Consider the following 23,687-nt stretch of genomic DNA (forward strand, 5'->3'; position numbering starts at 1 on the left):
TCCATTTGCCCACTCCGAGGAACGAGGTGTCAGCTGGGGCTGCAGGAGAGCGGCCTGAGGACCAAGGCATGGGGTCTGTCCCTCCAGAGAGCAGATAAGAAATGTGTAAATTGACTTCAGAGCACTCAAAGGCTCCTGTTTCCCTCCAAAAAACACGGACTGCCCTGTACAGGAGGCTGGTGCAGCAACACCTGCCCATCCCTGTGTCTCCCTGGGGCAGGTGTCACTTCCTCAGGGTGGCTTCTGATGCAGCTGTGGGGCCAAGGAACCCTTGCAGGTGTTTATCTCCCCCCTTCTGCTATTTTCTGCTTTACTGGAGAGCTGTAAAAGGGATAATTGTTTTACAAGTTTTTACAGTCATGGGTTTAGGGCTTGGGCATTGGGAGGGGCCCTGTGGGCTTTGGGAGGCTTGAAGCTGTTGTGGATGCTTGAGGTGAAGAGGCTGAAGGGACCCGTCTGTGGGGCAGAGCCAGGGCAAGCTGCTCCCTCTGCCCTGTGTCTTTAGGTTTGTGCTATTTTCTGCTTTACTGGAGAGCTGTAAAAGGGATAATTGTTTTACAAGTTTTTACAGTCATGGGTTTAGGGCTTGGGCATTGGGAGGGGCCCTGTGGGCTTTGGGAGGCTTGAAGCTGTTGTGGATGCTTGAGGTGAAGAGGCTGAAGGGACCCGTCTGTGGGGCAGAGCCAGGGCAAGCTGCTCCCTCTGCCCTGTGTCTTTAGGTGACACAAACACCAAAAACCTTGCACAAACTGGGCTGAAATGACCCAAAAGTGGGAGAAGCTAAAAAAGGAGGTGATTTTCAACCTTTTGGCAGGAAAGACAGAGGGACATTTTGATGCTTTCTGAGGTTTTTGTGGGGATTTTATTTTATGTAGGTTTTTGGCAAGCTGTGCTGCTGGGTGCTGCTGAAAGTTTGGGAAGCTCATGATGCGTTCAGCTGGGAACGGCGGCCGCTCTTCCCCCGCACTCTGGGGGTGTGCGGAGGACTCGGGGGTCTTGGCAGGATCAGTGAGGGGCCGCGGTTTGCGGCAGCCGGTGCGGGGAGCGCGGGGTCCGTCCCCAGCCCAGCGCTGTCCCCGTGTCACCGCAGCGCCATCCCCGCTCGGCTGTACGGCACCTCCCGACGGGCGCCGCCATGACGCCGTACGGACAGCGGGGCCCCTGGGGGCCGCCATGCTGCCGCGCGCATGCGCCGTGCTCGGCCGAGAGTCTCCATTGAGAAGAATGAGGGGCAAGGGGCGGAGCCAAGGCGCGAGGAGCCGCCGGGGGGGCGGGGCTGCGCTCCGGGGCTCCGGCCATGGCCACAGTGGATGCCGAGGTGAGTGAGTGCGGCGGCGTCCATCTACCCGGGCGGGGGGAAGGAAGATGGGGGAGCGTGGAGTGGTATCGCCCAGGGCCAGGCGGGTTCTGTCGGAGGCCGGGAGGGGGGCCGTGCCCCCGCCGCCCCATGGTTCAGTCCAACTCCTCTGAGGGGAAGAATGTGGGAGCTGCTGCCATTGTGTGTAGGGGGGCCCGGGACTCTGTATAAGTTACACCCCTCCACGGTGAGTCAGTGGTATGTGCCATACAGATTCCGGGGCTCCCCCCAATGGGAGCGAGTGCGTGTGGCGGAGGCGGGAGGGGGGAGCGGCGGGGCCGCCATCCATGTTCCGGGGCCGCCCCATGCGGCGGGGCGGCGCTGGCGCGGCTCCATCCAGAGTCCGGGGCCCGGCCGGGCGCGGCGGCGGCGGCGGCGGGCGGGCCGGTGCTATGAGCCATGCAGGGTCCGGGGCGGCGGCGGGCGGGAGCCATGCAGGGTCCGGGGCCCGCGGGCGGGAGGAGCCCCACGGGGGAGCCGGGGCCGCGCGTCCCGGGGGAGCCCGGCTCGGCAGTGTGCGCTGCCGGCGCTGCGCTCCGCTCCTCCGGGGACACAACAGCACTTCCGTGCCTCCCCTGAGCCCCGCCGACCCGCCTGGGCGCTCCCGCCGCGCCGGGCATGTACAGTCAGCGATGGAACGGTTGGGGTTGGAAGGCACCCTCCCAGCCCCGTCCAGCCTGACCCGGGACCTGGGGATCCGGTGCCACCCCTGCCATGGCACGGACACCTCCCAGCCCCGTCCAGCCTGACCCGGGACATCGCAGGGATCCCGGGGCAGCCGCAGCATCCCTGTGCCGGCCGGAGCGGCCCGGGGGTGGCGGTGCCCGCAGAGCCCCCGTCACCCGCCGGGCTCGGGGAACCGGCCCCGCATGCCCCGGAGCGCGGGCGCGGCCGTGCGGTGACGGCAGCCGGGGCTGCGACCGTGCCCGGGGATGCCAGGGCACACGGCTGCGGCAGCGCGCCTTGTGCGGCCCAGCCTCCTGCCCCGGCGGCCAGAGAATGTAAACTTGTCACAGTCTGTGCCCCAGGGGAACAGCGAGAGCAGCGGGGCTGGCTGCTGAGCCTGCGTGCACCGAGAGCCACCAGGTAACGACACAGGTGTGCATCGCACACGGGCTGTGACACGGGTGTGCGCTGTACAGAGGCTGTCATACGGGTATGCACCACACACAGGCTGTCATACAGGTGTACACTCGTGTATGGACTGTCATACAGGTGTACAGCTGTACAGAGGCTGTCATACAGGTGTACACTCGTGTATGGACTGTCATACAGGTGTACACTCGTGTATGGACTGTCATACAGGTGTACAGCTGTACAGAGACTGTCATACAGGTGTGCGTTGTGCACAGGTGATAACACAGGTGTACATTTGTACACAGACTGTAATGCAGATGTGCATTGTACACAGACTGTGATCCAGGTGTGCATCACACACAGGCTGTCATACAGGTGTACACTCGTGTATGGACTGTAATATACAGGTGTACAGCTGTACAGAGGCTGTCATACAGGTGTACACTCGTGTCTGGACTGTCATACAGGTGTACAGCTGTACAGAGGCTGTCATACAGGTGTACACTCGTGTCTGGACTGTCATACAGGTGTACAGCTGTACAGAGGCTGTCATACAGGTGTACACTCGTGTCTGGACTGTCATACAGGTGTACAGCTGTACAGAGGCTGTCATACAGGTGTGCGTTGTGCACAGGTGATAACGCAGGTGTACATTTGTACACAGACTATAATACAGATGTGCACTCTACACAGTAATACAGGTGTACAGTTATACCTAGGCTACAGTACAGGTGTGCATCACTGTCAGACTGTCATACAGGTGTGCACTGTACACAGACTGTCATCCAGCTGTGCATCACACACAGACTCTGATCCAGGTGCACACTCGTGTACAGACCCACTGGAGCTTGTGCCCACAGCCAGGTGTGGTCACTGATCTGGCCCACCCCGGTGTGCCAGGCTGGCTGCTGCCTTTGCCAGCTCTCTCTGCAGTGCCTTGTTGGCAGGGCTGTGCTCTGGCCCGGGATGTCTGCCCCATGTGGGGTGAGGTTTGTGGCACGGCCACTCAGGTGACACTGGCAGTGCTTTGGAAGTGCTGCAGACAGCTTGGATTTATTCCTCAGGCAGGATTCCCATCATTTTTGCTGGGAGATTGTCCAAGGTTTCCTTTACGTTTTCTGTTCCATCCCAGTTGGCCTGATCCTGCTGCCTTTCCCTGGTGCTTTTGCAGAGGATGAATGTTAATTTTTCCCTGTGACAGAGGAATCAGCCCTTGAGTGCCTCTGTGGCTCCGTGGTCCAGATTTTCTTCCAGGAGAGTGGCACGGCTGAAACTGGGGCAGGAGTTGGTTCATAGCTCATCAACTCCTAATGCACAGGTCAGTCCTAACCCTGCAGACACACAGGTTTTGTTTTGGGAAGCATCTCCAGGGGCCCTGGCTGGGTCTGCCCTCTGAGCAGAGCTTTAAGAACCACTGCTCTCCGAGTCAGGCAGAGTATCCCCAGATGTTGCTGTGGATTATGGAGAGGGAACAGTGACTCATTTGGAGTTTAATTCCTCCCCTCCCCCATGAACTCAGTTCTGTCTGAGGCCAGATCTTGCTTATACCCCTCTGAGGCCAGAGGGGAGGGAGTTGGTGTAACTCAGGCTGGAATGTGGGGACTGGAGGAGAAGCTCTTTGCTTCCCCAGTGCTGGTGTGGGAGAGCAAGGAAAAACATCCCACGTCCACGGTGCTCTGCCAAGTGCAAGATGGAATTGTTTCACTTGGTTAAGAGAGGTGCAGAGGTGTGTTTTTGGGAGGAGATCCTTACTCCCAGCAAAGAGCTGGGAGTGGGCAGGTTAGGAAGGTGATGTCTGTGTGTCTGCAGGGAGTGCCCAACTCTGCTGGCAGCCACTGAACTCCAGACAAAAACTCCCAGTGTAGAACAGCTTCTTGCCAGATCTTAGCGTTGATGGCTGAGGGAGGATCTCTTTAAACACAAAATTCTTGCTAAATCCTGTGAACTTCAGTCGTTGTTCTCTTCTGGTACATGTCCCAGGTGATCTCTGTGTTGGGGAATGGCTGTGCTGCAGTCCTTAGGTGCAGTGACCACAAGGCTGCCAAAAAATCTGATTTTGCTGTTGGATTTCTTTAGTAGATGTCTTATATCCAGTCCAGTTTGGGGTTGTTATGTGCTTCAGACCTGCTGCACTAAAGTTTAAACTTCAAGGAACTGAGATTTGAGGAACTGAGGCTCGCTCAGCCAGCATGTATGATGGTGCATGTTCATCAGATTTGGTGCTGCCCCTCCAGTTTGCATCAGTTTGTTGGAGAGCTGCCCTTGTGTTTGTGTTCTTCCCAAAATACTTGTTTAGTGCAAGTTTGAAGTTCAGGCCGTGATGTTTTTGCTGGGGCTCATGGTGACCTGGGGAGGCTGGTGCAGGAAGCGAGGTGCGTGTGTGGCTTTGAGTGAAGTGGTTCCCTTAGAAGTCACGCTGCATTTTTCATCATTTTTCTTCCCTTCTGTCTGTTCAGATCTGTAAAATCTTTCTTCTGGAGGTGCAGCTTTGATCTCTAAAGCGACGAGCGGGCAGAATTCCTGGCTGGGGATCTGGGATGGGCTCAGCACCAGCAGCTCCCCACGCTGGGGCTGAGCACTTCTCAGATCAGCTGTGATGCTGAGGCTTCTCTCTGCTTTGGTCCTGCCTCTCATCCCCTCCAGCCGGTGCTGGGAGCTCCATGAGCCCCCTGCCAGCTCAGTCACCTCCCCACGACATCAAGGGCCAACATTTCCCTGGCTCTGCCTGCAGAGAGGCTCCTGCCGCAGGTGCTGAGTGCAGGAGGGATCCCGGGAGCAGCCAGGAGCTGGGAGCAGTGAGCAGGGAAGCAGGGAAGAGCAGTGAGCAGTGAGCAGTGAGCAGGGAAGAGCTGCAGATTCCCACTCTGTGTCTGCCAGGTGTCGCACCATCCAGCTCTGCTTCCAGGCCTGCCCTCCCTCATTCCCTCCTGCCAGTCAGGAGAGGCCTCTGTGGTTTTTAATTCACATCCCATTTCAGTCACTTATCTCAGGAAGACCTGGTGGGTTTTAAACCCCAGCACTCCTCCTCGGGGCTGTGTCCTGCAGGGCAGCTGCTTCCCCGGGGATCCCTGAGGTGTGTTCACACCACACTGAACACACACAACACACCTGTGTTTCACTTGTGTTACATTTCTCCTGGGGCACCAGGTTAATACATTTTAACTGTGTCTTTGGACAGAAAAAGAAGTTTGGTGTTTTTTTCCCTCTCTGGTACTCATAAGGAGGTTTTAGAACTTTTCTGAAGTAGCTAGGTTACTTTGTTAACAAGATAATTACACACATTCCTGGCCCTGGCAAAGTCTTATCCTAAGTCAAATAGGTGCTAACTTTTATTTTTTCCATGAATTCTCACATGTTGTGGGCTGGCAAAGGCCTGTGGGGAACTCATCCTTTTCTTCCATCTAGAGAAACTTTAAATAATAACAGAATGAGCAAATGCGACTTGTGAAGCTTTAAGAAAGCCTCAGAAGTGCCCTTCAGCTGTGCTAAGCTGATGTGACTGAGCCAATGTGACTGAAGAGAGCATCTGAAGAACATTTTGTCAGTCAAGGCAGAATCAAAGGCCTGGGTTATACTTTAAATAAACTCTTCCAATATAATTATGCTGGCTGGAGAGAATGATTTTTCATTTCTTCTTGCTGAAATTGTAATAAAAGTCCTTGCTGTGGGTGCAGCTTTATTAGTTTAGAGGTGATCCCAGACCAAGGTGGCTTATTTTTTGCTTTTCAAAGCAGAGCCTTGGTCTCAGTTTGAGGAGTTTTGCCCACTTAGTTCTCTGTCCACGAATACAAAGGAATTGTTCTCCCACTGCTGTGTCAGCAGAAGCCCTGGGAGAGATGCAATTACCAGCAAAAAGCCCAACAGCAACAAGGAGAAGAAGCAGCTCCTCCATGGAGGGAGCCCGTTGGAGTCTCTGGAGCTGGATCCCGTCCCTGGGAGCAGCGGGGTGAGGAGGGCATGGCATCCCTGGGCTGGTGCTGGGCCCTGTCCATCTCCAGTGTGCGCCAGGGCAGCTCTGCTGGGGTGACCAGGGGCTGATCTGGGGCAGTCTGAGCCTTGCCCTTTAGCAGCTTGCCTGTGCTCTGTCCCTTCCCCTCTCCACCCCAGAAGTGCTCTTCCCTGTGGGAAATGGGTTTATAGTAAATTCTCAAAACCTGACAGAGGGCTCACATTGTATGCAGCTGTATGCAAACCTTAAGGTAAGAAATGCTGAAATCTTCTATAAATCCATTTCCCACACCTCCCCTCTTGCTTTTCCCTGGCAAAGTGCTGGTTTGGGCCACTGCATCCCAGAGAAGGAGGAGGTGAGAGGGGATTGTGTTTTGCGAGAGGTTCAAGGAGTCTGTTTGGGTGCTCCAAGACACATTTTGGAGAGTTCTCTCTTCCTGACTGTTGTGGAAGCCAAAGGTCACCACGGAGTTCAGTCAAGTATGTGTGGATCAGAGGGAACAGGGAGCAGTCCTGTGAGTCTGTGCTCTCTTGAAGTGAGGCTGTGTGGGCAGGGACATCCCATTGCTGATGGCTGGAGTCTGGCTGAAGTCATAAAGTGAATCCAACTGGGAATGAAGAGTTTGGTATGGCTCTCCTAGCTCTGGGAAGTTCATAAGCCCAGAATAAACCATCTTTGGAAGAAAGCTCAGTGTGGTATTGCTGTGTCTAAAAGAGAAAAGCTTTTCAAAGCTTTGCTGCTTTTAAGTAAAACTTTGTAGCATGGCAAAGTATCCAGCACATCCTCTTTTCAAGTAGGAAATGTTGCTCCAAGAGGATTCCTGTTTCCTTAATGCCCAGCACAATCCCCACCATTGTTTTGCCATTTGCTTCTGTCTCAACCGGGGTTTCTGTCTGGGATGGCTCAAAGCTGCTGCCTGACTCCTGGCACAGGCAAATCCTGAGCAGGTGAGCCCACCTGAGCTGTCTGGGTGTAGCAGGGGCTGCCTTGGGGGTGGGGATGGCTATTCAATATTAATCCATCCTTTTCAGTGTCTCCTTCTGGCAGGAGAGCTCTCTGAGGCAGTGTCAGTTCAGGACAGGGAGATGCTGAGTGGCAGAGCAGAAAATTCAGGTCCACTTCTGTTTGCATAAGGCTGATCATCCTGCAGAGCCAGCACATGGACAGGGAGGAAATTTGCAGGTGGTGCAGCTGGGGAGGAAGTAAATATGGAGCAAGATAACCAGGCTGACATGGATAAACCCAAAATAAAGCCAGGTAAGTGACTGAGCGTTCCAGGGAAATGTGAAATTTTGTGAACAGGGATAAAAATAACAACAGTGATTAAATATCCTTGGGTCAGCTGGCCAGAGCCTGCTCCAGAAGGTGCTGTGAGCTCAGTACAGCATTTACAGCAGCAGCAGGACCAGGCAGCTGAGCTGAGTGGAGATCAGAGGTGCCCAAGGATGGCCCGGGTCCGTTCCCTGTGCTGTGGGCAGAGCCAGTCCAGGAGCCCTGGGAAGCTGCAGCAGCACTGCCTGCTCCTGCTGCCCTCGGTGGTGGGAAGAAGAGGAATGAGGTGTTTATTGCTTCTAGGGACAGCCAGGAGGAACCTGATGTGCTGAGCCATCCCTAGAGAAGGGAGCAGGGCACCAGGGCACCTCTGTGGAGAGGGGATGGCAGTCCGGGTGTCTGAGCTGCAACAGGCTGTGCTGGGGCCTTGATTATGGTGGAAGTTGTTCAGAGTGCTGCTTCAGGCTTTTAATTAATTTGGAACTCAAGTGCAGATGTGGATTTGAGCATGTTGTCTTGCAAAAGGGAGCCCTGATCTCCCCAGGCTCTTGGCCATGACCTGCAGGTGCATTTGAGTACAGCCCTGAGAGCAATGAAATACATATTTCCCTCCTTCTTTTCATTTTTAAGCATCAGCTCCTGTTTTCTTGAGAATCTGAGCTACCTTCTTCCTCTTCAGTTGCACATTTCCAATTCTTGCAGTTTCAGAGGAAGTTTTAATAGGTAATTTCTCCCACAGGCTCAAAGCCAGAAGGCAAATTACCCCAATGCTTTATCCAGCTTCAGTGGGAATTGGGGATGTTTCATACTGCTGACCCAGAGCATTCAGAAGCTCTGCTTCTCTCAAAAATCATAATATTGTTTCAAGAAGTGGGAAATTAAACATGCACGTGGTAGAAGACTTAGAAAGGATTAATGGGTTTCAAAATTACATGCTTCATCCAGCTGCTGATTTGGGAATTGAAAGTATGCCTGTTACAGAATTGGGAGGGAGGTACTGAAACGTGGTGTTCCTCAGCATCCAGTGAATGCAAGTATCCCAAATCTGTGGTTCCAAAGCCTTGCCCAGTTGCCAGACTGACTCCAGGTTTGATGCTGGATTAGCTCAGCCCAGGTGGGAGCAGCTGCGTGGAAAAACCCTCTGTATATTTTATTTTGTCTTCCTTGTAGTTTAATTTGTCCTCTCTTGATTATCTCAGCTCCTGGGGTGTCGCCCAAAGCTGGTTTTTTGGCTGCTTTGACTGAAGTTCATTCCCTGTATTTGAGTTTTGCTTTAGGCACATGGAATGTGCTGGAGGCTCCTCTTGGCTCCTCCTGCCTTGTGAGGAGGATTTGGGATCTGATTTGGGGCAGCACCTCGAGCCTGGAAGTCACTGGGACCTGCACTAAGTAGGAGATGGTTGTTGAAATCACTTGCATTTTTGGGACCTGGGAAATTCTTGTTTTGGTGCGTTTCATATGTCCACTGAGGTTGGCAGCAAATTTACAGCCTGTCAAGCGTGGGTTTGGAGGTGTAAAGAAAAGAATATTTGTATTTGGGAGGTGAAAGTATTAACAATGGACTGGGAGCTGGTTTGTGTGGTTCCATGTAGGTCCCTGCCAGTTTGCACATAAAGCTCCAGATTATGAGAATCTAAAACATGAGTCTTAATATTTTATTAATTGAAGAGTATTATTAATATTTGATGGCTTAAATCAACACCCGGAAGGCTCTGCAAAAAGCACCATTGCTGAACTGGTAACCAAGACATGAGGTGCTTTTAATTGCAGACTTGTTTGTAATGGCTTTTGTGGCTCTGTGTTTTAAATGTTAAGGGTCTGTGAATCCCATACATTAGAAATCCTTTTGTTCTTTGGATTAGGAAGGGTGTTCTTTAGTTTTGCTGGGCTGGATTCAGATTGGTGCTTTAATGCCTTCTTAATATGCAAAGGTGATTGTTTGTAAGGTGTCCTGTCGGGCCTGGAGGTGACATCTGGAATATTTAATCCTTTTTGCCACACTCTGAGGACAAACAAGGTCTGTTCCTTTAAAGATGGCCCTCGGATGAGCTGGAATATTTCCTCTTGCTGTAGTGCCAGCTCCCGGAGCACGTGTGGAGAGGTGAGGTGAAGGTCCTGCCTGTCTTTTAATCCACATCCCCCTGCAGCAGGGAGATGCCACCAGCGAGCAGACAGACAAACTGCAGCTCAGTCTGCTTTGAATTTGGGAATTCACAGCGCCAGGAGCTGCCGGCGTGCAGCGTTGGGAAAGGCCAGCGAGGGGGGATCATATTCTGTCTTTTATTTCCACTCTGGTTTTTAGGAGCTGCAAGTTGTATTTCTCATGGTTTTTTTTTTTTTCAAGATTTTTTTAAGATTTCTGCCACACACAGTGAACTCCATGCCTTTCTTGCGCTTCTTCTGGGTTTTTATTGTGAGTTTTGTTGTTTCCTTCCCTGTAGAATGTGCCCTTTGTGCTGCTGATCTGGTTATGTTCTTGTGTTTCTAGGAGTTTGCCTTTGATAAGAGCACGTTGGTATTAATCATTTATGGCTTTTATTAAAACCTTATTGGTTTGATGTTTTCTCAGCCTTCCAGGCTGCCCTCACAGAGGCTGCTTTATAGACATCATTTATCTCCTGCCCCTGGCTGACAGCAGCCCCAAATTTTCCCTCCTCCTGCAGATGCTGGTGCTTTGTGCAGGGAGGACGTGCACGTTGTGTGACTTGCTGGGATTGTGGCTCGTGTGTGGGCTGGAACTGGGCTTTGAGACTGTGTCAGTGACATGGGACACACGGATTGTCCCCATCCCCGTCCCCAGCCAGTGTCTGGCTCAGGTACCGACCCGGTGTGACCCCAGGGCTGCTCAAGAGGTGGAGAAGGGCAGTAGGTGATGAGGAATGAGGCTCATCTGTCAGGTCTGGCCCTGGCCAGTTTCACCAGCCAACTTGCCTTTCTTCACCGGGCCTTTGTTCCCAGCCACGCTTCCCATGAAAGGCAGGAGCAGCTCCATTGGCTGCAGGAATCCTCCTCCCCACACAGCCCTGCAGGGGATGAGCCCCTGGCTGCCTTGGGGCTGGGAGCCCCGGGCTGGCTCTTGCGGGGTGCCCAAGCTGCCTGCTGTGCCAGGGAGGAGAACCGGCTGGGAGGGGGGATTTCCATTGTCTGCCCTGGGATGAGCCTCAGCACCCTGTGCCTCTTAGGGTGGGCAAATCCTAAGGAAATGGCTTGGATATCCTCCCAAGAACAGGGAGGTTTGGTCTGGTCCTCCCCTCTCGTGACCCAGCAGCTCGAGGCCGGCGTGGGCAGAGCTGCAGAATTCGCAGACGTGGCCAAAGAGCTGCAGGAGGAGGAGGAGGAGGAGGCTCCGTGTTTGTGTGTATTTATACTCTGCATGCCCAGGGATAGCCAAAACTCTTCTTTAAATGACCAAAACTCCACAAGTGGAAGTTGGCGTGGGGCTGCCAAGAGTAACTCCTGATGCAACAGTGTCTGCTCTAAAGAGAGATGTGGATGTTTGCTGCGTGTCCCGGTGACTCAGAGCCCTCCCTGCCCCATGGTGATGCTGATGCAGTTGCTGATCCCTGCCAAAGCAAGCAGTCCACACAAGGAGATTAGACAGCAGTCCCTGCCCCCCTGCTGGGTGCTCGTTAACATTTCCTTGCCGATGTATTATTAATTAAGCTAATTTTTATTGCCCTGTAAGTGTGGAGGGTGCTTTGCAAGCACAGAGGTTGTGTACCAGGGTTCCTGCAGCATGGTCCCGTGTGTGAAATGAGGCTTGGACTGGTGCTTGAGTGCTGAGGAAAGGTAAATCTATGGGTTTGGCTTTCTTTTTTCTCTCTTAGCAGCTGCCTGGCTTCATGTCTGGGGCTGGTCAGTGTGGTGCTGTCTGAGCAGAGGGCTGAGGAAATGCTGTCTGTGCAGAATTAGTGCAGACAGACAATAGGACTTAAGTGCAAGCAGAGTTTGCAGCATTGACCCTCCATAAGACAGAAGATTACCGAGACTGGAGTATTATATGAAAAAGAGTTTTGGGACCTGATCCAAACCTAGAGAAGTCAGGGAGGGATTTGCCATCAGCTGCGGTGAGAGCAGCCTCCCTGCAGGGTACCCAGGCAATGGGGCAGGCAGCAGCTTAAACAAAAGAAGTTAAAAGAAGTGTCCAGGCAAGGCTGGTTGAGGTTTTGCTGCCTGTGGTGCTTTTCCCAGCTGTAAAACAGAGGTAATTTTTTCCCAAAGTTCAAAGGCCTGACTTGGTGTTGGAAGCCTTTAACTGAAATTGTTGAAGAACTGCTGAATATTAATTTTTGAATGTAGAGATTATCTTGATTAGGTAAGAGATGGCGAGTTACATAAGGGTCACTATTTTATATGCTCTGGTTTTTGGCTTTATTGCTTGACATCGTGGCCCGGCCTGATGAAGGGAATAGAAAACTTCTAGAAGCGCTTTGTAAAGTATGAACTATTTGTGATCAAAGCCAGTGTGACTCTGAAGGTCCAGCTCCTCATCTTTGGACTTGTGATAGCAGCCTTGGATTCACCTTGAAAATGGGACCTGTGATCTTTCATATGTTCTTATTTCGTTCTTAAATTAGGTTAATGCATCCTGTTCCAGCCAATGCAATTATTAACAAACCTGGGCAATTATGACATCTATTGTACAGACATTCTGTGCTCCTTGCTAGGAAAAATACACTTTTAATAAACAAATCCACTTTGACAACCTGTCAAGGACTTTTCTAAAGTGAAATTGAAAGAGTCACCTCGGTGACCTTTCTTTTCTGTTCTGTTGTGTTTGGGTTTTTTACGTGATCTTGCAAGAGCACAGCAGCTGCAGCTGGGGTTCAGGCCTGCTTTCAGAGGGCAGGGGAGTGCAGGAGAGCAGGGAGGGGATCCCATGGGCTGGATCCCCCCGCCAGCATCCCCAGCCCTGCTGTGTCACAGTGCAGGATCTTCCCAGCCACAGGCTGCATCACGCCTTGCTGAAACCCTGGGAAAAGCTCTGCTCTCTTGGTTGCAGCTCTTTACTTTTTAATTTTTTTTTTTTTTTTTGAATGAGAAAAAGCCCTGAATGTTTTGGCACAAATTCTCAATGCTTTCTTTTATTCCACATGTGACAAACTGATGTGGTTGCTCAGCCTGGGTAGGATTCACTCCATCGTGGGCTGCCACCAGGAGTTCCAGGCAGATCTTAAATCCTACTTAAACCTTCCTCTCCAGCAGATCAGCTTTGTTTGGCTCTGGGCACAGGAGTGGGAAGGAGTGTGTTATATTCAGTACTAGAAGTTAAATTGCATGGAAGGAAAATCAGCCAGGATTGTTTTCTCACTGCATTATCAGAACTGTGTGAAGGTTTGGCCAATGGAGGGTTGTGCTAACTGGAAATATCCCTGTGTGTCACATCACCCAGGGAGGAAAGGAGGAGGAAAGAGAGGGTTTCCTGCCTCTGCCAGACCTTCCCTGCTCCTGGATGTCCCAACAGATTGTTCCCTTGCTGCCTCGGGACTGAGAGACACAGGCCACCTCTGCAAGGAAATTCCCAGGAAAATGGGCAACCACAGAATCACTGGATCAGTCAGGCTGGAAGGACCACAGTGTCTCATCAGGCCCATTTATTTCTGTGGAAATTCTTGAATCAAAATGATTAATCTCCATGTGATCAGTTGAGTGGTGAGTTTTTCCAAGCTGAGTTTCAGGGCTAATCCCCTGTAACCACTGCCATTATCTGGGTGCTGTGTCTCCTCCCCTGAGCTCCCCATCTGTGCTGTGGCCCTGGCACATCTGTCCCTCCCCACAGGAGGCTGTATCACCTCCCTGCCTGCTGGGCTGGGCAGCTTCTGAGAGGAGCAGTTAACATCTCTGTCTTTTCTAGTGCATCCTTCGAGCTGCTGATGTGACTGCAGCAGCTTCTCCAGGGATGTGGTGCCCAAAATCAGATTAAAACCCCTTTTCTTGCCCTGACAGCCCCCAGGGGTGTGATGAGGGATCTGCCTGTTGCATGGGTTGTTTATATGAACACAATTCCCTGGGGAGATAGACCGTGGTCCAGGGCAGACCCAAAGCAGGAGGAAGAGGAGCAGGGCAGCGCTGCTGAAGGCTCTGCTCTGGAGTTACCCAACGAGGCCAGACTGGTGGGTTTGGGACTTGCAAACATTAATGCATCAGAGCAGTAATTGCTAATTATGATGGTAGTACAGTTCCAGAGCATTCAGCAGTGCAGGGAGAGCTGTTTGTGGTGACAGTGGCACAGGCACTGGGAGCAGGCTGCAGGTGCAGGCCCTGGCTGTGTGGGCAGGTGTGAGCCATGCCTCCATCCAGGAACGCTGCCTGGAACGCTGTGTGGGTGTCCTGCACGGCTGGAACATGGCTGCAGTTTTTGCTGGCAAAATTAGCCTTCCTGAGTGAAGTGAGCTGCTTCCATGGCATAAAGATCATTTTGGATGGGCTCCTGGGCTCCTCCCAGCCCTCCTCAGCAGGGCAGGAAGAAGCAGATGTGACGTGTTTTCTCCTCAGTTACTGGTTTTATCCATTGGATTTGTAGAAATAATTGACAGGATGATCACGGCAGCTCCTTTGCATGTTGAAAGCAATGACTATTAATGCAGATTGTGTTTGTATAATGATGATACCCAGGTTGAAGCTCTTTGTGGGAAGTTTTGGGGCACAGCCATGTCGATGTCAGCACATTCAGGCAGGAGAGCATTTATCTTGGCCTAACTTTGACCTGTCTCAACAGAACTGTCATGTATAGAGGTGCCTTTATCAGGGATGGCTAAAAATATGCCAAAATTGTGAATGGACCAGTCTTCAGGTCCTTGGATTAATTTACTTCTTTTTTTACATTACACAGTTCCAGCATTTGTCATTCTGTCTGTTTGAATTTTTGTATTTTTCTGTGGTTTTTGTTGTAACGGGTCAAATGGGGAAGCAGCTACATTGGAATTGAGAAGCTGGGCTGGAGGTGCCAGTTGAGGTGGGGCTGGAGCACATCCCAGTGCTCTGCTCTGCGTGCCACGGGCAAGGTGCATTGCTGAGCAGAGCTCAGAGGAGACAGAGATTCCCCAGAGCTGTGAGCAGGGACTGAGCATTGGCACTGGGCTGGTTTGGAAGGTCACAGCCATGGGTAGCAGGGCCTTGGCTCAGGTTGCAGCAAACCCTTCAGTCTTCCTCAGGTGTGGAGTCTCCCTGAGCAACCTTGGCCCTGTGTTCCCAGGGCCAGGCAGGCTCTGCTGCTGGGATCCTCACAGTTCATGTGATTTCTCCACCTCTGAATTTTAATCACTGTTCATCCTCTTTGCTGCTTGTTCTGTAACCTGTGCAGGTGGTCACAAGGAGCTGAGGCCAGCTTTGAGCCAGGCTTTGAGCCTCACTTCCCTGGAGCTGGTCCTGTCTTTGCTCATTTTCATAATCCACCCAGAGGATTTTTGTGTCTTCATCAGCTTCACTGATGAAGGATTTGCTTGAGCTTTGAAAAAGTTTTTTTTTTTTTGCTTTTTATACTTCAAGCCAGACTCCTCCAGGACTTCTGCTGCTGTTGCTTAGTTTGTGTGAGTGGTTTGTACTCCCATGTAGCAAAAATGACTCCTGCAAGGGGCTCCCTTTCCTCACAGAGCCTTCTGGAAGCTGTTGGCAGAGCCAGGGTTAAAGCCACAGGTGCAGGTGACGGGCACAGAGGGACAGTTTTTGTTGCATAACAAAGGTTGCCTTTAAACTGTGTTTTTTATCGTGAGCTACACATCAGAATTAGCCAGGTCCTTGTGACCACTGTGGTACATAGGAATCCAAGTGTGTGTGGAGGATCTTCTGAGCTCTTGCAAAGTTCTCCAGGATTAGGGTTGGGCTGCAGACAGCCTGATGCAGCAAACACAACCCTCCAAGGATGGATTTTGGCAGTGGGTTGCCATCACACAGCAGCCTGGTGTTTGCTGTCTGTGCCTGCCCAGCTCCAGGGGTGACAGTTCCAGCCAGGACACTCTCCACACATCTTGGGTGCAGTGTCCCCGTGCTGAACATGCCAGAAGGGGCAAAGGCAATCCCTGAATCAGTCTGCTTTGAGGATTATTTCCTAAAGCATCCATGTTCCTTACAGCAAGGGCCCCTCTGCTAAGCCCTGCAAGGTGCAGTGGGATCTTGTTGTCCCAGTGAACTTCTGGAATGTCATCTCACTTGGATTTGTCCAGTGAGAGGAATTCTGATCACATCTCCTGCTGCAAGGACAACCTGCTGGACATGCAATCAGGGATTTACTCTGCCTTTACAGGAAAACATGTCCCTAATTCCTACAAAGTCAGCTGGGAATGGCAGCCTTGTGCTGGGCATGAAAGGATGGATCACGGAGAGGAGCAGGGCTCTGGTCAGTCGTGGGGCTCCTGATAAGAAGCAGACATGGGGCTGAGCTGCTGGAGTTTCTTTCTGGGATGATCTACTTGCTAAATTATCTCTCTGCCCAGCAGAGGATGGGAGATGGCGGTTCCCTGCTCTGAGGGAGGTCTCCTGGTCCCATTTTACATTGTTACTGTCTCCTTGATCACATCCTCGCTGGGGCTGTGGAGTCCTTTTGTTCTCTGCTCTACTTTCCAGCATTTTTGTTGCTCTAGCAACACTTCCAGCCCCAAAGCAGCGGGATCCTGGTGCTAACACAATGCTGCATTTGAAAGAAGGAAGCAGAGCACGACAGGTGATCTCCAGCTTTTGTATGGCATGGCCGTGCCTTGAGATGGGAGGATGAATGGCAGGTTGTGATATCTTATTGTCTTGCAACTGGCATTGCTTTTGTCATAAAAGGTGAGAAATAGTTTTGTGTTCCTGCCACAGCTGTGGTTTGTAAAGTTGCTGTATTATTTTCCTTGTGTGGGGAAGGTCAGCACTGGTTTCAGTGGGTCTCTGGGAGCCAGGCCCATGGCAGGCAGCTTCTTTCTGGGCACATAAATAATGTTTTCCATGCCCAGCAACTCCAGCAACTTTGCAGGCTCCTCCCCAGAGCTGTGCTGCCACTGGACTGTCCTTACAGCGTGGATCCACTGACCTGCTGGCCATCTGCAAGGGGAAGGAAAAGGGTCCATATTTTATATCAGAAAACTGCAGGTATTGTGTGAAAGTCTTTCCTGCAAAACTCAGGAGCCACTGGTGCTCTGCAGTGCGGTTTGTGGAATCCTGTCAGCTGCTTTGGCATTTTGTAGCTTCTCTATATATGGTGAGAGTGATACAGGAAGATGCATTTAACACCTTTTTTTTCCTCCTGAGTGCTCTCCCGTGCTTTGTCACGGTGCTGCAGACAAGGCTGGCAGTGTAAAAGCCACCTGTAGGTGCTCTGTGGGTAAGAAGAGAAGAAATCTTTTTGAGATTTTGGGCACAGCTTCCCACAGCTTCCTGCTGGCCCAGCCACTGCTGCAAGGACCCGAGTGCACCCTGTGTAGATGGAAGTGAAAACCTCAGTAGGCTCCTCAAGAAGTCTGTCCCGATTGGCAAGCACAGTTGAAATAATCCATGATCTGCTGCCTTTCACACAACCTTCCCTCCCAGACCACTGAAATGTATTGAAGACTGTGGATTTTTAGAATGTATCCTTAGATACCTGAATTTTTTTGGCAAATGGCGTATGAAGAGTGAGTAGCAGCTATGGGATTGATCTTGTTTCCAGTGGGTCACCGCTTTTTATTTAGATATTAGGCTTAAAATCTTGTTTTTTCAAGCTGGTATGATTGCAGGTACTCAGCCTGCAAGGTTTGGTCATCATTATACAAACACTTCCCTGCCTGAGACCAGTGGTGAGATATTCCCAAGTCATTCCTTTTCCTCTTTTGGGTTCTTTGCACTTTTTGGGCCCCTGGCAGCCAGCCTAGATGGGGTCACTGTGGTGTGTTGGTGGAGCTGCCCTAAACCTGATGAATACACTTTTGTATCACTGAAAGCTTCACAGGCTCCAAGGAGCTTGGATTTACAGTGCTATGTGTGTTGGTGGAGCTGCCCCAAACCTGATCACTGAAAGCTTCACAGGCTCCAAGGAGCTTGGATTTACAGTGCTTGGGCAGCTTCTGGATGTCTTGATTACATCGTCCTGTGCCCCTGGTGACCTCCCGATGTGGAGGACAGAGCATCCTGCAGGCCACCCCCCTCCTCAGCAGCACAAGCAGGATTATTGGAGTGTTGCTGTTCTTTGGGTACTTTTGGGCTGTTACCATGACTTGTGCAAGAACCCATGGACAGACAGGGAATTTTCTAGAGTCTCCAGAACTAGGTGGAAGTTTTTGTTTGCCCTTGCAGTGATAGATAGAGAGATAGATAGATAGATAGATAGATAGATACATATTGCCATTGCACTGGGCTGGCATTCCAGCTGCACGCTTAGTCTTCTGCAAATTAAATGGGCAATTTTTATCTCTTTTCATATAAATGAGCCTGTGAAGGGAGTTTGCACAGAGAGCATGAAATGCCTCCCTGAGTTTTCAGCTGGTTCTCTCTGTTGCACTATTGGCACTGCTGGGTTTAAAGTGTCGCCTCTGGGTCACACTGAAATGCTCAAGAGGAGCCTTTGCCTCCTGTGCTTGTATCATGTTTAGGCCATGAAAAAGTGAGGAAGTGCATTTCTTGGGATGAAATGATTAATTGTACACCCAGGGTACAGAGGTCACAGCAGGGAGATAAGAGAGGTGCCATTAATTTGCTGTCTTGGGGGTGTTAAACACATTTTTGTTGGGGTTTGTGGCTCCTGATGAGCAGCAAGGTGTGTCCCAGGGATTGGGGAGTGTTTTGGGAAGGCTGCTTTTTCCCTACAAGTCATTGTTCAAAGGAGAAGGGTTTTGCTTCCTCCTCTCCCTCTCATCATCTTCATCCAGCTGCCACTCATGCTACTCCTGAGAGGTGAGGAGTGTCAGGGGTGGATTTCAGCACATCACCTTCTATCTCCCGTGCTGTAAATTAGTGATAGCCACCACACTGTTCTGCAGGAATCCCCCTGACCTGGCTGCTCTTCCAGCCAGTTTGAAGACTGGGTGGGTTTTTAAATGATGATATTTTAAAATTTGAGAACAGCTTTGATTTATTGACCTGCTGCCTCCACAAATCGAGCTGTCTGGGCTGGCATCTGCAGATAAGAGGCTGTCGAGTAATTGCTTATTATTGACTGATTGCCAGCTTGGGCTGTTTGCTTGCAGAAGAATCAATAGTAGTCAATCTTCAAAGTCTAAACTCTCAGGGAGTATGACTGGTTTCCAAATTAGGAATGACAGGTCAGGATAACTCCATAGCTGCTATCCCACCTTCACGTGTGGGTGTAATCCTGCTGTGGAGGAGGAAGCGCGGGACGTGATCTTCCTCCGTCGAGCCTTTTTCACGTCTGCCTTCTTCAAAGTCTGGGGTTTTCTTTGCAGGGGTTTTCAGGGTCAGATCCCACCTGGCTCTGACCTTCCCTGGAGGAGCTGGGGCAGGCTCAGCAGCACCTGAGATCCGTGGGAGGCGAGGGGAGCATGAAGTGCAGCCATCAGTCATTAAGTCCCTGAAGGATGGAGCAGGGAGGGGTGGCTGAGCAGCCTGTGCTCTGACACATCCAAACCAACCAGTTTGGATGCTTTATAAATAAAACAAAGCCTCTATTTTAATGCATGGTAACAGAGATTCCCTTTCTGGGGGTGATTCTATTTCGGTGGCAACAGAGCAAAATATCCAGTGTCACCATAGGTTTTATCATTTCTTGCGGGGACGGTCGCTATGGTGAGCGAGCATTGTCAAACGCAGCCATAGCCCTTCTTTAACACTCTCCTGGCATCCTGCCTTTTTGTGGATTCACTTGTAGGGCTTAAAACATTAAAGGGGCTTCATGGCATCAAAGACACTCAAGACTTTTTTGAAAAATAAGTACATGTTTAGGTGGTTGTAATGGCTGGGGTGAAGCCTGGCGCTGGATCTGGGAAGTGATCTCAGACCTTGGGTTGCAGCCCCCTCTGTTCTTTTTCTCCCTGGGCTCAGAGGTTGTGATTTTCCCTGGACTCAGGGGTTGCAGTCTGGTTTCTGCATGTCCTAGACTCAAGCTGGGTTTAAAACTTGAAATAAGAGCCTTTGGGGGGAGGGGGAGGCTTGGATCTCTTTCAGCTACAAAGAGCAATTAAGCAACAGGACATAAAATAGATAAATGGGAAGGGGAAGGGCAGAACCCTGGAATATGAGAAGATGAAAATGGAAGAAACTATTTCTGCAGTGTATTTGTCCTTAATGTTGGAGCTTTATTTTCTCCACGAAGGCTTTGAATTGAGGGTCATCCTTTGAGGTGAGGGAGAAATTTCTCAACTAGAGCAGTTTAATCTACAGTGGTCTAGGAGAGAATGGACAAGATTACTTGAACAGCCTTGTTTAGACACTGGATTTGTTGTCTACCAGCAAATCCTCATTTGCATGGGTCCTTAATCTGTGGAGTTAAATGTGTCTCAGGATCTGTTACCAACTGTGATGCAGAGTTGAGAACTAGATTTTTAAAGCTGTTCCTTTTTATTTGAATGTTTCCCCTCCCCTCCCCCTCCCTGCACCCCAAATTATCTTCCTGATTTTTTCTGAAAAGCAAAGATGAGCCAACAAGTGATGCAAAAGGAAAAATGTGCCAGCGAGAAGAAGCTATTTTTGACTCCAGATTCAGTGGATGAACTGTCCACCAGGCTGTAGAGAAAAGCCAAGGTCAGACATTTCAAAGGAGTGTCGCAGGGAAACCACCGCCCCCCTCCTTCCTGAAAGGGGCCATGGACGTGAAATCTTTCGACCTCCTTGGAGCTGGAGGCTTGGGCAGAGATCCTTTGTGGAGCCCTGGGAAGGGCTTTAGCCCTTGGTTTGGGGGCTGCTCGCTCTGCCTGGAGCCCTGAAATGGCATTTCCTCATGTGTGCAGCAGCCCTCACTCATGAAATGGATGCAAGTGCTGAAAAAGCTCCCGCGTGAGCATGCTCACTGGAAGATTAATCCTTTAGAGGGAGTTGGAGAGTTAAGCTACTGTAATTTCTCTGCAGTTGGCTGCAGTAAACAACTGCTCTAAAGACACGAGGAAAAAAATTGACGGAGGTATATGGCATTAATGTACATATCTTTTTGTGTTTCTCCTTTCAGGTTGAGGGTTTGAGCAAGGCTTTTTCTCTATGAGCCGGGGAAGAGGGAGCTGTGTGATGATTTTATGGGTGACCTTCATATTGTGGTTTCTTTTTTTCCTCCAGGCCAAAGTAATCCTATTTCCGTGCAAGGCCATACTGAGGCTCGGGCTGGCTTTCTAGAGCTGGGGTAGAGCACCAGGGTGGCTTCGTGTTGAGTGAAATGATTAGAGGAGGTGAGGCCTTGCTGCTCGTTGAGCTGTGTTGGCAGAAGGGAGCTGCAGGCACCTCATCCTGTTTAGTTGTGAGCAGAACCCAGTGGGACTCGATCTATCATGCTTCTGTTGGGAAGAAAATGTGTGACAGGATTAGCTTTGCCTACAGAAGACTAGTCTTTTGCTTTTGATTATTACTATTATTTTGCTCCCCCTCCTCCCCATGCCTGAGGAGCTGCAATCCTGTGTCAGATGGGGGAAGGAAAACAATCCTTGAGCTGTTTTGGCTTTGCTTTGAAGGCTGATGACTCTCGGCGTGTTGAGGAGGGATGCCTTGGCAGGCAGGTAAGTGTTGCAGGCACAGGGATTGTGTCAAGGTGAAACTGAGCCCCTTCCTCCCCAATCCCTGCTTTGTGGGGGCATCCCAGAGGAAGGGAAACCTCGGCTGGTTCCTAATGAGCAAAGAGTGTTTTCTCTACTCGCCTCCAGAAGCGTGGGTGAAGGAGGATGTGATTTACCACCCCTGGAGCTTTTATCAGCTTCCTCTGAACACAGCACAAGCCATGGAGGGCCAACCTGGGGCTCCCAGGACATCAAGCCGAAATGCCTGGGTGGCTTGATTTTTGTCAGGCTGCTGGAGCTGCTTGAGTCAGTGCTCCCTGACCACGGCTTGTGCCTTTACCTCTTCAAACATTGCTGTAATCCTTGGGGATGGTGAGGAAATGGAGGTGATGTGTCAGCAAAACCTGCCTGGCGTGGGGGTGGGGCAGGGCATTGTTCTGTTCTGTACCTGACTGCGATGAGTGGGAGCTGGAGGGGCTGGAGGTCACCCCTGGGCATCCCCCAGGACTTGCGTGGCTGCAAGGAGGGCACACCCTTCCTCCTTGAGGAGGGGATAATCAGGGGTGCAGCTGCAGATCCTGGGGCTGCCTGGCTCTGGGAGCACTCCTGGTGTGAAATTTATGTCCAACGGCTTTTATTGGAAAATGGCTTCGTGTTTCCTTGGAGTGGTGTGAAGAAGGGAATAATAATTCAATAATTTAGCAAATGTCAGTGGCTCCCACTAGGTTCGTCTTGAGGTTGCTGTCAGCTTCCATGTGATACCCAGGTGGATTCTAACACTGCTGGATGAGTTCAGAAGGGCAATTCTATTACAGACTTGGCTGAGCTCGAGATGCTGCAGATTTGAAGAAAATTTTGCCACTCCAACGTTGAGGTTTTTTTGCTTAGTCCCTCCTTTTCCTCTCCTTTCCAGAAGCTCTGGCTAGCACAGACTGTCTGTTCTGTGGATGGTTTTAGGGAACATTGGTGGCTGTGTGCGTAGGGGGAATAATTAGCTACCAAATGCAAATAGATTGTTTCTTGCTGTTTCAAAATCATTGTAATTTCTATTGATGATGGGTTAATTATAACTTCATTTTGATGGGCGTGAGGGAAATGATAGAGATATAGCAATATAAATCTATATAGGGAAGGATGTTGTCAGAATATTGTTTTGGAGATGATTGTGAGAACAAAGACTTGTGTCGTGGAGGACCATGGTTGTGTCAGGATTCAGTGGTGCTGCTTGTTTCTCAGTGCTGGATGAGGGTTTTCTGTTTCACATTTTTAACTGATGCCAGCGATGTATCTGTCACCATGACAAGGGGTTTTAGTTCAGAGAAAAATGATCGAATTCTATTTAAAAGCACATTTGGAGGAAGAATGGGAATAGTTTTTTGGAGAAGCCAAGTTGAAAGGAAGAAAGGTAAAGGAAACTGTAAAAATCTGTGATCAGGATGTAACAAAATTGTATCTTCAGGCTGAGGTGTGTAGGTGGGGGCTGCTTTACCAGCACAGGACCCAAGGTCCTGTGACACCAGGACTGGTCCTTGGTCTGTATTGAGGTGCTGGGCCCTGGCTGTCCCCAGGTGCAGGTCATTGCTGTCCTTCCCTTTCCAGAGGGTGACTTTAGGGAGCCTGGATCCATCATCTCATTCTTTATTTTGTACTCACTGGGAAGAGTATTCAGGTTCATCCTTGAAGTGGTTTGGACCAGCGTGAAACCTTTTCCTCCTGTTTCCAGTCCCAGAATGGGGGAAGGGCTCAGCTAAGGGACAAAAGTCACACTTTCCTTAGTGCCATGGGGTTTGCCCCCAAGCCAGAGAATAAAGCCCTCCCCCTCTTCTTGTTTTAGGGTAGAATGGAGGAAATTAGCTATTTCCAGTGGCTGAGGAGAGTCTCCAGCACAGGGCTGTGCTTCAGCCTTACCAAGCCTTTGGTGGTCTGGGGACTTGGTGCCTCTGGATCAGAGCAGCTTTTGGGACATCCTCACCCCACAGGTGCTTCCCTGCTGTGTAGGGCTTCTCTCTTCCTGGGAAACATTCAGCTCCTTTCCAGCAAGCCCTGGAACTGATCAGTCTGGAAAGAAAAGAGTAGCTACACCCAAATCTAATTTCAGTTTGTGGGTTTGTTCTTGGGCTCTGCAGGTCCCTGCTGGGGGATCCCATGGGGTGGGCACCTCTCTCCCCTTGCAAACCCGCAGCACTCAGGTGTGGCTGAGCTGAGGGAGGTTCTTCATCCCATGGAGCTGTATCCAGTGCCTGCTGCAGGGTGGGATTTGCAAGGCATGCAGGGCAGGGACTCCTGGATGCTTTCTGTGAGATGGGTGCCTTGGACTTTGCAGGAGGATTCATTGCTTGAATTTGCACATTCCTGTCTTTAGATTTGTGTGAAAAATTCTGCCTGTGTGGCCAGTTTTGCCTCTTTCTCCACTGCCACAGCTTTGTTCAAT

At 50.8% G+C, this 23,687-nt stretch overlaps 1 protein-coding gene across 2 annotated transcripts in view; it reads left to right on the top strand.

Annotated features, from left to right (window-relative positions):
- Positions 1-1,277: 1,277 nt before the first annotated feature.
- EHMT1 (euchromatic histone lysine methyltransferase 1) overlaps positions 1,278-23,687 on the top strand; it is a 119,239-nt gene continuing 96,829 nt past the window's right edge. The window contains exon 1 of one of the 2 annotated variants that reach the window (XM_041406644.1): positions 1,278-1,318. In XM_041406644.1, the coding sequence (XP_041262578.1) occupies positions 1,298-1,318 (21 nt within the window). In that variant the 5' untranslated portion in view covers positions 1,278-1,297. Of the gene's footprint in view, positions 1,319-20,618; positions 20,677-23,687 lie in introns of those variants that run through there. The other variant, XM_041406648.1, reaches the window with a different exon arrangement.

Source organism: Onychostruthus taczanowskii, unplaced genomic scaffold, assembly GCF_017590055.1.
Source record: "Onychostruthus taczanowskii isolate IOZ18803 unplaced genomic scaffold, ASM1759005v1 scaffold25, whole genome shotgun sequence".
NCBI lineage: Eukaryota > Metazoa > Chordata > Aves > Passeriformes > Passeridae > Onychostruthus > Onychostruthus taczanowskii.